This window comes from Pseudorca crassidens, chromosome 2 (assembly GCF_039906515.1).
Source record: "Pseudorca crassidens isolate mPseCra1 chromosome 2, mPseCra1.hap1, whole genome shotgun sequence".
Taxonomy (NCBI): Eukaryota; Metazoa; Chordata; class Mammalia; order Artiodactyla; family Delphinidae; genus Pseudorca; species Pseudorca crassidens.
The window spans coordinates 61504257-61518663 of NC_090297.1; the positions used below are offsets into that span (position 1 = coordinate 61504257).

At 36.5% G+C, this 14407-nt stretch overlaps 1 protein-coding gene across 2 annotated transcripts in view; it reads right to left on the minus strand.

The window, feature by feature from the left end:
- NEGR1 (neuronal growth regulator 1) overlaps positions 1 to 14407 on the minus strand; it is a 909782-nt gene that overhangs the window by 195868 nt on the left and 699507 nt on the right. For both annotated transcript variants that reach the window (XM_067726571.1, XM_067726572.1), the window contains exon 5: positions 3813 to 3933. In XM_067726571.1, the coding sequence (XP_067582672.1) occupies positions 3813 to 3933 (121 nt within the window). The remainder of the gene's footprint in view (positions 1 to 3812; positions 3934 to 14407) is intronic.

Genomic DNA, 14407 nt, shown 5'->3' on the forward strand with positions numbered 1-14407 from the left:
AGGATCAGCGCCAGGTGACATTTGACAGGAACTAAGTCAAAGACACTGAGCCATATCCCGCTAACTGCTCCTGGATTCCTGACCCACGGACACTGAGCTAACAAAAGCTTACTGTTTTAAGCTGCTAAATTTTGGGTTGATTTGTACTTCGCAATAGATAACTAATAATGACAATGTATACGAGGGAAAGAACATGGACTGAGAGGTTGACAAATCTAAAATGTGTCCCGACAGCATCTTTTAAGTGAGTGCTCTTAGACAGGTTAAGTCTCTTATGTTTCCGTTTTGCCATCAGTAAATTGAGGATAATAAATCATACCTCACAGAGGTCTGAAGAATAAATGAGAGAGAATTTAAAGGTCCTGGAAAGTGATTTATCCTCAGTTACGTTTCTTTCTTTTCTTTAAATTGTGCTTCATTTTGCAGGTTTTTTTTTTTAAAGGCTTTCAAGCATATTATTCCCAGCACACAGAAACGGATTGTACAGGATGTGGAAGAACTATACGCAGAGATAAGATTAGAGATGATCAGGTACTTCCTCTTGTTTATTTGTTTGTGTTTATTTGTTTATATTTATTTGAATGAAGATCTGGCTTTGAAGATCTTGATTTAAGCGAGATGAGTTTTTATAAACATCCCCTTAAGTATAAGTGAAGAGAGTAAGTTATTTCTGAATGTTTTTTGTAAACCTCAAGTATAAAAGATCTCTAGGAAATAAAACTCAAGATCTTGTAAAAACTATGCTCTGCTCCGACAGTCTCTGTCAGCCTCATGCTCCTGGTAATGACCTTGAGGTCAAGAAAACAACTTGAAAACATGGTGTATCTGTTTCTTTTCTGTCTGGTTACCTTGAATCCATTATTTCTGTGTCTTTGATGAAACCAATTGGGAAAGTATAAGTGAGTGTTCGTACGTGCAGTCTTTTATTTTGCTAACTTGTAAATTACCTGCAATGCATTTACCCTGGCATTTAACATTGATATTTCAAATTATTTTTGATAGACTCTGAGGTCCCATGAACAATACTGGGTGCCATAGTATAAGGGTTAAAGCCACAGACTCTGCATGAATATTTGCAAGACTTCCTGGGCTCAAATCCCAGCTCTGTCACTAACTATAGACTTGTGCAAATTACTTAAAAACACTGTGCTTTTGTTTCTCTTCAGCAAAAGGTGAGTAGTATCTATCTTATAGGTTTGTTGTGAAAATAAAATGGGTTAATGTTAAATATCAGGCGCTCATTACATAGTTTTTCTTTGCTTTTTTTTTTTTTTTTTTTTTGTGGTACGTGGGTCTCTCACTGTTGTGGCCTCTCCCGTTAAGGAGCACAGGCTCCGGAAGCGCAGGCTCAGTGGCCATGGTTCACGGGCCCAGCCGCTCCATGGCATGTGGGATCTTCCTGGACCGGGGCACGAACTCGTGTCCCCTGCATCGGCAGGCGGACTCCCAACCACACATAGTTTTTCATTTTGATGAAATAAATATTTTAAATGGCCTGGGCCCTTTAGATATCACGGTAGATGCTCTTAGTGAGTGTAACAACAATCATTCAGCAAGCAGAATTTTTCTCTCTCTTACTCCCTGCATATACTCAAACTTGCTTTTCTATAATTTTAAGAGGAATTTATATATTCTAGTGGTATTTGAGAATTTGAATATTTCCTCAAATATAACACTAACAAATGATAAATGTATACTTCATTCTGAAGTGAAAATATGTTTGCCTTTGATAAGTGCATTTGATTTTCATAGCGGCTAGATTTTCTCATGTGTGAGTGTATTGGGGAGGGGCACTGACTGGGGGCAATCTATCTACCTTTTTTAGCAGTGATTCTAAACTCCTTTGAAAATCTAATAAAAGCTATAGTCCATCTCCCCACTTGGAAAAACAAAAATCACTGAAGCTATGACTGTGGACACCAATTGGCTCTTTGCTACCTTTGCTATAGGCCAAGAAAGTGGGCTGAGGATTGTTGTTGCCTGTTTTGACAATGGTCACTGAATTTAGGAAAGGGGAAGAGAGAGGTATAGCAAAAAAAATTATTAGAAACAAAATGGACTTTAGCAAAGGAGTTCTCACTTGTGCTGCCAACAATAATTCTGCTTGTTAGCCTTTAAGAAAGGTATGACACAGTTTCAAAAGTGACTTTGAAAGATATGTAAAATAATTTAAGTCAATTTTTAAGACTGTGCTTTGTGGAGAACCAGAGATGGAGAGGAGGGGCTGCAAGGACATCCTAATGGAAGGGCAGGCTCAGAGCAGATGGAACTGAGGCTCCATTCACCTTTACTTTCACAGATATTACATATTGGTCTTCCAAAAAAGATTGCATTTGAACAAAGGGTTTCATAATTTTCAAAGGACTGAGAACCACTCTCCCAGATGTTTATCTCTAAAGACCTTCACAAACTGAAGACTTCCCAGCCTGGATTATCAGAATCTGAGAAATGTTATATTGCCAGATATGTAATCCTGTAACATGGGACAAGGGTGATCACAGACCAGTTTATCTAATTCTAGGTATAGAAAAATATAGGGGCTTCCAGGAAGATACAAAGATTTAGAATTAGTAAAAGCATTAATTAATTAGTAAAAAGAAGTAGTAATTGAGCAGCCCAAATTGTAGAATAGGTTGCATAAAAAACAACTATGAAAATTTTTAGGTAAAACCACTGTCAGTTATCCAAAACAAATGAGATAGCTATGGGGATATCTTTTATTGTTAAGCCTGATGTTGAAAGAGAATATCTTCCATAAATCCTCTTTTGATTACAGTTTAAGAAACAAAATACCTGCTTATGTCACATCCATGCTCATCCATTGTGGCAACATCTAAGTTCTTATGTGATTTCACCTGTTTTCTGTTCAGACGTTTAGCTGTAATTAGTTATGAGCCATGACACTAATAAATAAACCCCATACGTATATGTTGAATAGTATGAGATTGCCAACATTTAGCCTTTTTGACTGAAAAATGGAAAGTTCATATGGTCCAAACTAACATTTTCTTGAATACATCCCTTCCCTAGTTTTGAAGCAAAAAAATATATATTATAGATAATACCCTCCCCTCTGCATTACATCTGCCATTTTACCCAGGGGGGCCTATTCTTCTTTGATGGCTTGATAAGAGCAGGTGAAGAGATCTGACTGAGCCCACTGGTTGAAAGTAAAGAGGAAGTCATCAAGTTCTGTCTTCTCTTGTTCAACAGCTCTTGCTAAGGCTTTCTGAAGCTCCCCAAGCTCCTCTGAAGTTAGAGTAGTCCTCAAATCCCCTTGGTTAGTCATTCAACCATGTATTTTATCCCTCTACAGTCCCTTTAGTGATAGAATACTTAAATGCCACATTCTATGAAAGAAAATGTTAAAATGACTTGTGGGAGAGGGAAGCAGGTCAAAGGGTTGAGGATTATCAAGGAAGCCAGGTGGAGTCCACAGCTCCTATTGCTTTTGGAGTGCTCTCATGGAAACTGTGCCCAAGTCCTTTAAGAGCTGGTTTATTTCCCAAGTAAACATGGTTGCCGGCAAGAGCAATGGTGTGCTGGCTCAGAAGGGAGGGAAAGAAACGAAATGCACCAGTGATGGGGGATTTGAAGGCATTTCTGAGATCATATAAACCAAAGTGGACATTTCTTCTGGATGCTGTTAGCTACTCATCCCCACCACGTGGGCCTCTTCAGTTTGCCTGCCCGAGAAAAGGCTGCTGAGAATCATTCAAGCCAGTTAAGGAAACTGCTTAAAGTAAATATCTGAAACACAAACACATTAGCTCAAAGTGCTTGAAACAGAGTAATAATCACAAGGTCCTTACTTCTTCTCTCCTTTGTACCATTCAAAGGCCGGAGGCGGCACACCCGCACCTTCACATCTTATCAATCCGCTGCGTCCCGGGGCCACAGTGCCAGATTTAATTTCCTGAATCGTAGGAGCAACTGAAAAAGAAACAAAGAAAGAAAGAAACTGCGGATAAGTTAAAATAATCTTCAACCAAAATATAGAGCACACATAGTTTTATTCCTTCTATATTCAAAGTAATCTTACATCTGATAGGCCAATGCATCACATTTTCAGTGTTTTATGCTTCTCTTACGAAACTAGTCATTTTCAGCTTCATTTTTCAAGTTGGACAATAGATGAATGTTCCCAGGGAGTGCAGAGTAAATGCAATACATTTTGGCCTTGCTTGCTATTGGAAAATGGCATTGTTGAGGGGAACATTTCATCTGTACTCCAGTCAAACTACACTCCAATAATAGCTCTTATTCACTGAGTGATGGCTGGGAGTAAGTCAGGGGGTTTGGTGCTTTATGTTCATGATTTCCTCACAGAATACTTTAGGCGAGATGGCATTACCCCAATTTTACAGATGTGAGAACTGAAACTCAGAGAGGTTAAATAATTTGTCTAAGGTCACACAGCTACTTAGCTTCAGAGTTTGGATTTGACGTCAGACATGTTGACTCAAAGTCTGAGTTCTTTCCATACTCTGTGGTTTTCCCTACTCCCTATGCTTTAGCACATTAGTGATTTTTTTAAATGTGGTTCCTTCTACCTAGAATGCTATTCTTCACCATTTCTACAGATCCAAGACCCAAATTTAGGGGTCACCATTTCTATACTCTCCCCTGCTGCTCTGGCTGGAAATACCTTTCCCCTTTGAGTAGTTTATCTAAATCTCTCATACAACACACTTTCTATCTTGTATTGTAATTATTTATGGGTATGCCAGGCGTCTTTGTCACTGCCTAAAGGCAGGGTAAATATCTGATTCATCTCTGCATATTCAGAGGTCAAAGCACAGTGCTCGGCACAAAATGATGCTTAAAAAGCTTCATTATATATTATATATATATATTATATATAGCATAGCCATTTCTTTTATTCATCAAATAGTTATTGAGCCATTGATACATACCAGGCCTTTCTCAAGGCACAAGCAGTTAAACTCCCTGACATGATAAAGCTTACATTCTAGACGGGGGTGGGGTGGGGGGTGGGGGTGGGGGTGGGGGTGAATGAGGAGACAGAGTATCAGCAGTAAATAAAATAAATAATTTAAATAAAATGTTAGAAGAAATATCGTAAAAAAAAAAGCATTAGAGCAAAGTAAGAAGAATTAGAGCAAGGAATGGGTTGCAATTTTATAAAAGCTAATCTGAGTAGGACTCATTGACAAGGAAAGATTTAAGCAAAGATGATGTAGATGAGCGAGTTTGCTATGTGAGTATCTGGAGAAAGAGCCTTACTGGTAGAGGAAACAGCTTGTAGTAAGGCTCTGAGGCTGAAGCAAGCCTGGTTCAGTTGAGAAGTAGCAAGGAGATCAGTGTGACTGAAGCAAAGAGAAAGAAGGGGCAGTAGCAGGAGACAGAGTGTGATGGTTAATTTTGCGACAACTTGATTGGGTCATAGAGCATTCAGATATTTGCTAAACATTATTTCTGGGTGTGACTGTGAGGGTATTTCTAATGTGATTAGAATTTGAATCAGTGAATTCAGCAGCATACTGCCCTTCCCATATTGGGTGCACATCATACAGTCAATTGAAGGCCAGAATAGAAAAGGCAGAGGAAAGGAGACTGTCCCTTCTCTACCTGACTGCTTGAGCTAAGGTATCAGTCTTCTGCTGTCAAACTGAGATTTACACAACTGGCTCCCCTGGTTCTCAGGCCTTTGGACTTGGACCGAACTACACCACTGACTTTCCTGGGTCTCTAGCTTGCAGACAGTAGTTTGTGGGACTTCTCAGCCAGCTAAGAAGTGAACCATTTCCTCATAATATAATCTCTCTCTGTCTCTGTCTCTCTCTCTATATGTACATCGTATATATATCACATATGTATGTATGTATATGTGTGTATAGGTATGTGTGTGTATATAGATACACACATATATTATGGGTTTTGTTTGTCTGCAGAACCCTGAATAATATATGGAGCCAAAGGAGGAAAGATCAGATAGGACCTTGAGGGCCATTTTAAGGACTTGGCTTCTACTCTGAGTGAAATGGTGAACCACTGCAGAGGAGGGATATAATCTGACTTTTGTTTTAAAAGTATCACATCACTCAGGCTGCCGTGTTGAGAAGCGACCACTGCGAGGTCAGGATGAAAGCTGTTGCAGTAAGAAGACAAGTGATGTTGGGAGCTCATACCCGGGTGGTAGCACCTGAGGCACTGGAAAGTGACCAGCTTTGGGGTCTATTGTGAAGTTGGAGCCAACATGATTTCTGGACAGACTTTTTATAAAAAACGAGGGTGATTTCACTTGACTTAAATAGAAAGTTAGAAATACCAGTTGATTGAGATGGGTTAGACTGGAGGTAGATGAGTTTTGGAGGGAAACATTAGGAGTTGTATGCATGTCTCACTTTTTTTTTAATAGACTATTTTTAGAGCAGTTTTAAGTTCACACAAAATTGAGTGGAAGATGCAAAGATTTCCCATATACTCCTTTCCCTAACACATGGATAGCCTCTCCATTGTCAATATCTCCTACCAGAGTGGTACATTTGTTGCAAGTGGTGAACCTGCACTGACACATTATTATGACTTAAAGTCATAGTTTACATTACGGTTCACTCTTGCTGCTGTACATTCTATGGGTTTGGACAAAAGCACAATGACACATATCCATCATCACGATACCGTACGAAGTATTTTCACTGGCCTTAAAACCCTCCTATTCCTAAATTTTCCTATATCTGCCTATTCATTTTTTACTACCTCACCACCCTCATCAACCACTGATTTTTAAATTTTCTCCATAGTTTTGCTTTTTCCAGAATGTTAAATAGTTGGGGTCATATAGCATGTAGCCTTTTCAGCTTGGCTTCTTCACTTAGTAATATGCATTTAAGATTCCTCTACGTCTTTCCATAGCTTGATAACTCATTTCTTTTTAGCCCTGAGTAATATTCCATTGTCTGTATGTACTACAGTTTATCCATCCACCTGCTGAAGAACTTCTTGGTTGCTTCCAAGCATTGGCAATCATACGTAAAGCCACTCTAAACATCTATTTTTTGTGTGGAACTAAGTTTTCAACTATTTTGGGTAAATACCAAGAAGTGTAATTGCTGGATTGTATGGTAAGAGTATGTTTAGTTTTGTAAGAAACTGACAAACTATCTTCCCGCCAGCAACGTATGGGAGTTCCTGTTGCTCCATGTCCTCACTAGCGTTTGGAGTTGTCAGTGCTCCAGATTATTCGAATAGCTATGTAGTGGTATCTCATTGTTTTAATTTGCATTTCACTGATGATATGATGTGAAGTGTCTTTTCATATGCTTATTTACCATCTGTATATCTTTGGTGAGGTCTTTGGTCCATTTTTAATTGGGTTGTTTGTATTATTTTTATTGTGTTTTAAGGTTCTCTGTATATTTTAGATAATAGTCCTTTATCAGATGTGTATTTTGCAAATATTTTCTCTCAGTCTGTGGCTTGTCTTTTTATTTTCTTGATATTGTGTTTCACAGAGTCAAAACTTCTCATTTTAACGAGGTTCAACTTATCAATTATCTCTTCCATGAATTGTGCTTTTGGTATTGTATCTAAAAAGTCATCACCAATCCCAAGGTCATCTAGATTTTCTCCTATGCTATCTTCTAGTTTTATATGCATGTCATTTTCCATAAATATTTTCTTTCCTACCAATTTACATTTAACATAGTACATATTTCAAATAACACTATGGGAAACAGTTCAATACAACAGGAACCTAGAAGGTGCAAATACTAATTCATTCAGACAAAAGATCTGAGTAAGTGTGCACTTTGGATTTATTTTAAGTTTCTTTAGAAAGCAATAAAAAAAGTACAGAGTTTAATGATTTTTCAATATGCAGTGAAAGTGAAAACTGTAAACACTCTTACAACAGAATATTGCCTTTCATTTTAAAAATACCTGAGCAGAGTAATCATTTTCTGTTAAGGGTGATACTTCACTTTGAAATTATAGCACCTCTATTTCTCTGTGAGATTCTTATTCTTAATAGTAAAGGTTCAATTGGAAAAAAACTTGCAAATAAATATTTTTATAAAAGTGCTTGCTAATAACTTGGTGAAAAATAATAAAAAATGATTACCAGATAAGTTTGAATAAGAAAATGTTATGAGATAATACACATACACACATTTATAAATACACAAATACAAACACATGCATATCTCTAACTCAATATAAGGAACCATTTGATAAATTTTAACTTTCTTTGTTAAGCAAAGATTCACATCCTCCCCTTATAAGGCAATAAAATTACAAAAGATATTTATAAATGAAAACCCTCTTATTGTCAATTAATATGATACTCTTTTGCTTGTGAGAAGTATAAGTAAGATTATATTTTTACTCTTGTTCTCACAGGCTTTCATCTCTTTCTCTCTGTCTGTCACACTAAAAGGCCATAATCTTTTATGATATCTAACTATTATTGAAGATGAAATAACATATGCAACAGGAGATCCATCACAAGCTTCTATTGATAACCTGGTTAGTTTAATTACTCCTTGTTTGTCAATGGGGCCATGACTCATTACAAACAAAACCATGAAATCCGGAACATTGCCTGAAAACTCAGGCATAATGAAACGAAATAAAAATCTAATTTGTCATTAAAAGGCTATTATGCAGTACAGTGTGCATATGGCTCAGCACTAGGTACCATACAAGTTAAAGGGGCATGATCATGTTGTCTAGGGGGTTCACAGTCTGCTGTGAAGGACACGGAAAATGGAGAGATACTAAAATGACATATGGAAGCCTAGATAAAGAACAAAACAGGAATTAACACTCGTGAATAAGAAAAAGGCCTAAGAGCATTTTATGTGTTAGAGAATTAAAGGGCTATGGGGTGTAAGTAATAAATATGGAGAGGGGAGTCTTAAGTAGATTTCATTTTGAGGCTAAAATTATAAACTTGAACTTGAAAGCTGTACTGATTTTTCTTGGGGACATGAATGAACCCTTATGCTATTATTTTGCCTCTTCTGAAAATGACTATTCAAGAGGAAGAGGATTCATCCACTTATTTATTCTTCATTCCTTCATCAATTCAACAAGTATTTTTACTGGGGACTACATTAATGAAAAAGTAACATCCCTGGCCTCACAGGGCTAATATTCTTGACTTTGTATGTGTGTGTGCATGTACATGAATATGCAAACAGTAAATACATAAATACACAGTACAAGAGCCATATGAACTAAGATGGAAACTGAGCAGGGTAAAAGAAAAATGAATGCAAAGTGGGTTATTTTATATGGTGCAGTTACAGAGCTCCTTATTGATAAGGCAATATTTGAGCAGAGAATTAAATGATATGAGGAAAGGAATCATGTGGTTATTTGTAGGAAACTATTAAAATAAGAGGAAACAGAAAAGTCAAAGACCCTGAGTTGAGACCATTGAGGTAGAAACATGCTCAACAAGTTTGAGAAGCAGCAAAATGGTCAACATGACTTGAGCAGGTGAGAGGAAGAATCCAGAAGAGAAGGTTGGGTGGGTAGCTGGAACTCAGATTCGGAGGGTCTGGTAGCCCATGGTAAAGCCTTTGAATTTTATTGTAAGAAGATGAGGTTTTGGAGATTTTGAGCAGAGGTGGGACGTGGTTTGATTAACATTTTATGCAGATTTTTTGGCCAATGTATGGAACATGTTCTGCATAGAGGCAGAAGAGGAAACAGGAGGAACAGCTAGGAAGCTGTTGTAGAAAATCATTGGCCAATCCACAGAAAAGGCAGGAATTGAGAGAAAATTTAATTAAATAGATCATTGGTCACATTGGACCTGAGTCAACTCATTTTAGTTAACTAGCAGTGAGAAGACATTTTTAGTGAAATTCCAAGTTTACACCATTCTGAACCACATTACTTTGTATAAATAAAAGTTATATGGCCACTGAAATGTCTAATTAAACCTAATAGGTTTCTTTTCTAGAGCACATCCTAGAGACTATGATGTCCATATATGCCTTATGAATCTCTTATAGTATGGAGCTTTTCCAAATTTATGAGACCACACAGAATTATAGAAAATTTTATATTGGAGTTTCTGTGGGCCTAATAATTCTTGGGACATATTCTGGATATGCTGGACAGTTGGAAAAGTAGATGTCTAATGTCTATTCCACATCCTATATTATGTGATACATGAGTTTTCAAGTCAACAGTCATCACTGGTTCAACAGACTTCTGTGTGCTTATGAGCTATAATGGACTAATGAGTTTTATGTGATGAAATTATTTGCATCAGAAGGATAGGGTCACTTGTTTGCTAGAAATATATACCTCATAACAATTATGACTAATTAAATCTCCAGCTGGAGCTGTAACAGTGAATTTTATGTATGCTTGGTTAAGTTGTACCAAACACTCATTTTCCACGGGAATGTTCCATGTTTTAGGAAATCATATTGGGCTCTTCCTAGAAAAGACAATCAAATGGTAAAACCTGAGTGGTTGCTCGCAGGGCTTACTTCTTTCACCTTCACTATAGGCATTTTTATTTCTGGAACTGTTTTTCCTTCCACGGAGATAGTTTTTTTATTCTACTCAGATGTAACTTCTTTTAATTACACCAAAGCAGCAAAGAAGGTGATTACTTGGGCCCCTCAAATTCATAAGTACAAAGGCATCCTTTGGAATAGACTGATTTATGTGCAATGCTGAAATTTAGGCATCCCGCCCTTGTATCAAATTATATATGGTTGTGAGCTGAAACAATTGCACAGTGAAAAAAAATCAATTTCAGACGAATGTTATTGGACAGATGTGGGGAATGGCAAAGGACAGATGTTGGGGAAGGTCAACAGTGAAAGGGTCAAGAAGGGATATTTAACACCTGTGTGATTAGATGCTCATAAAAAAAAAATGAGTCTTCCCTTTTCATCTACTCAGTGGGATTATTTCCTTTTATTGTTTAGCCAGTCATTTCAGGATGAAGATAATTAAATGTTCTTCATTCAAAACTCCAGGCTCTGCAGGTGCAAGCAACAGAACCTCTGCGCTTGGCACCCAACAAGCCTAATCCAGATTCAAGTTTTCTTAGTTACATGACAATAGCCACAAAGACCTTCTTCCTCTCTTGCCATCCTCAATGGGAGCTTTGGTTTTGTACAAAGTCTTATTATCAAAAAAAAGAGTGAATTGGAGAATTGCTTTAATAGCTTTAGTGAAGTGAAGTTGCTTCAGTGAAACTTTAGAATTTCAAAGGCAAAAGAATTTGATCACTACCCTGCCACCTCAAAATAATGGACAAAGATAAAGGTGCCATGTTAAATAATTACAACAATAAAGAAGAGTGAGAAATAATAATGAGAAGTGAATCATGAAGAAATCCATCCTAGAGAAGCTACATAGGAGAACACTGTGGTAAATAAGCATGTTGACCTTGGTCTAGATTCTGAAACTTGTGAGCTACATTAAGGCAGCCTTGGTCAAATGCAGTTTTTGAAAAAAAAAAAATTAAGGTTTCCAGTACCTACCAGAGAACACATCATGTAAGACGTGCCTGCTCAACACACTACTGTTACAGGTGAGGATGATGATAGTTGAAAAATTTCTTCCTTGAAGATAGGTTGTAACTCAGGGTGGGAAATATATGAAAATCTTTCCAAGGTTGTCATAGATCTCACAGAAATGGATCACATGATCAATAAAACATTTCTATGAAGCACATATGTCCTTATCTTATGGACTAATTTGATTTTAAAGAAAACTAAGAACTCCATGCTCTTGCTAAGAGAAAATTAAAAAATATATATATCTAGTTAGTTTTTTTTTTTTTTTTTAATCAAACTACTGTAGTATAGTTAAATCATAGTCTTCATGACATAAAGGACTTTCACATTGATTACACCTCTGGTCAGCTTTCACAGGGAGTGAAAATAATCCAGCTTGTAAGGTACTTCCTGCTTCCCCAAGACCTTAAACATTTACACAGTGGCAAAACAGTGTAGTAAAAAGGCCCCGCTATGCAGTCAAGAAAAAATGGTTCTAACATTTATCATCTGAGTTACTTAACGCTTTTAAACTCCAGTTTTTGCGTCTGTAAATAGTGCCTACTTCATAAGATTGCTATACAGACAACGTAAAACCCTCCTTTTAAAGTGCTTACCCTAGTGTTTTGCACTGAGCAGTCAATAAAATCTTTGGCTATTATTAAACAGAATTATTACAAGTGAATAGGGTATCACAGCTATGTTCCCTTTAAGAGCATAGAATCATGATAAGATACAGATAGAAAAGGAAACTAAGTTTTTTTGTTGTTTTTTGGTTTTTTTTTTTTGAATCATTGTCTTTGTGCTGCAAGCATGTGATTAATTTAATTCAAAGCTAGACTAGTATATCACTTTTTACTCTCCCAGAATTCCATCATTATCCTTTTTTACTGTAGTTAACCAAGAAAAATTTACCTTGTAATGCATTTGTGGCAGACCTTGTCTTATGTCTCATTGACCAAGAAGTAAGAGACTTGGGTTCAACAATGTGATAGAACATCAAAAGTGTATGGAACACATAGGTGTCCCTTCTAGAAAGATGTGTAACTGTGGAGGTATGTCATGTGTTAGGGCATATACAAAATCAATGTACTAATTCAGTTAAGCATATGATGAGGTCATTTTCTCTTTCAAAAGAATTGACAATGATAAGAATTTTGCATGTAAACTAAACTTCAATATTCAATATTCATTATGACAGTGTACTAAGCTGTGATCTCTAATTCCCTTATGTTTACACAGGTGTATAAAAAGTAAAATATTTTGTAAAAAAAATCCAGAACTAAGATCTATAACTGCGTAGTAAGTCCGATTTTAGGGGCATTGGTGAAGGTCCTAGCACTGGTCCCCTAAACCCTCAAAGAAAAATCTGTGCATTGTTTAACATTACAACATAAGGGATTCTTTTCCTAAACTCATGGTTTAACGCTATTGTAATATTTAATCCTTTCAAGGGAGTTGAATATACCTGAGCTTTTATTAGTCAAAAATATTGTGGTGTGAATGATCTTATATTGTGTTATGAGTATACATCTGTGAGAAGCCGTTTAAGGATGGATGATTATGTTATTTGTGACTCATGAAGAAGTAGATAAAAGAACAGGAGAGAAAGGGTTATATAATGAGAAGTTTGTTCGTGATTAGGCAGAATTCATTCATATCATGCTTTTGGCAAGGGTCGGCACTACTGAAATTACAGCCTGAAGTAGCTGTCCCCTTGTAGTCAGCAATGCTCACTCCAGTGATGCATCCACTGTAAAATATGTCTGAGATTTATTGGGCCACTAGCTGTATCAATAGGAATTAAATGGTTCACTGTTTTCCTAGCTGTTCACCAGACTTTCTTTCTTTAGACTTCATTCATGATTTGCTCTCTTCTCTGTTGTCAGTCATGCTGAATTATAGCTGTATGTGATTGATTTGGATACACTGAACAAGTTTGCAAGAACTGTGAAGTTGGGATTCTCTAAAGGCATCTCTTTTCCCAGCACATATGATCCTGTAACAAAAGTTGTCCATCGTACAAACCTTCAAATTCTTAAATATTTGAATGCATTCTTCTCATATTGAAGCTGTTATAAATTTCCTGATATAAAAATTATTTTTTAGTGAATCCTCCCCCCCCCCCCCAAAAAAAAACACAGATTAGAAGAATTCAGATGCTTTCTATAGATTACCTGTAAAATATGAAAATATCCTTGGGACTATTTTTCTCATGGGGAAAATTTTCTAGTTGTATTAATCAGTTAAGATATGCTGTTTAAGCCTCTATTATGTTTATTGTCATGCTTTAAGTCATGGCACATTTTTTAAAGCTTAATATTTATCTCTCAGAATGTGAATAAACTAGACTTATATATAAATTTAAGATTTTTGCAGTTAATCAGTGTAAAATAAATGATAGCAATAAAGATTTAATCTGTAATAGATGGGGATAGCATTGGTAGAATCTTTCCTTAGGCTAATTTTTAAGCTGTTCATGTTTCCCTCTGGTCTCAGGGCCAGCTTCCTCCAAGGACCTACTGGTAAATCTGAAGGCACCAAGGACTCTTGGGATGGTATAACTTCTGACCTCTGCAGAATAATCACTGGATCAGATTTCTTAGTTGACTGAATGGTTTATTATTTCTTCTTGTTTCTGTGGCCTTCAATAATCTTAAAATAGCACATTTTAAAAGTTGATTAAAATTCAGTTATTAAAATTGTTTAATTCTGAGAGATGAATAATTCATATTACTAATATATTCTAAAGAATTACTTTCCAAACACATTGTCTTGGAGGGAAAGAAAAGAAAGCCTTTGAGTAGCTAGAAAAAAAAAGGGCGGAAATTAAAGAAAAAATAAGATTTATATTACAGAAATCTAATTGTAAACTACCCATTTCTCCCTGCCCACTGCCCTCAAATGTA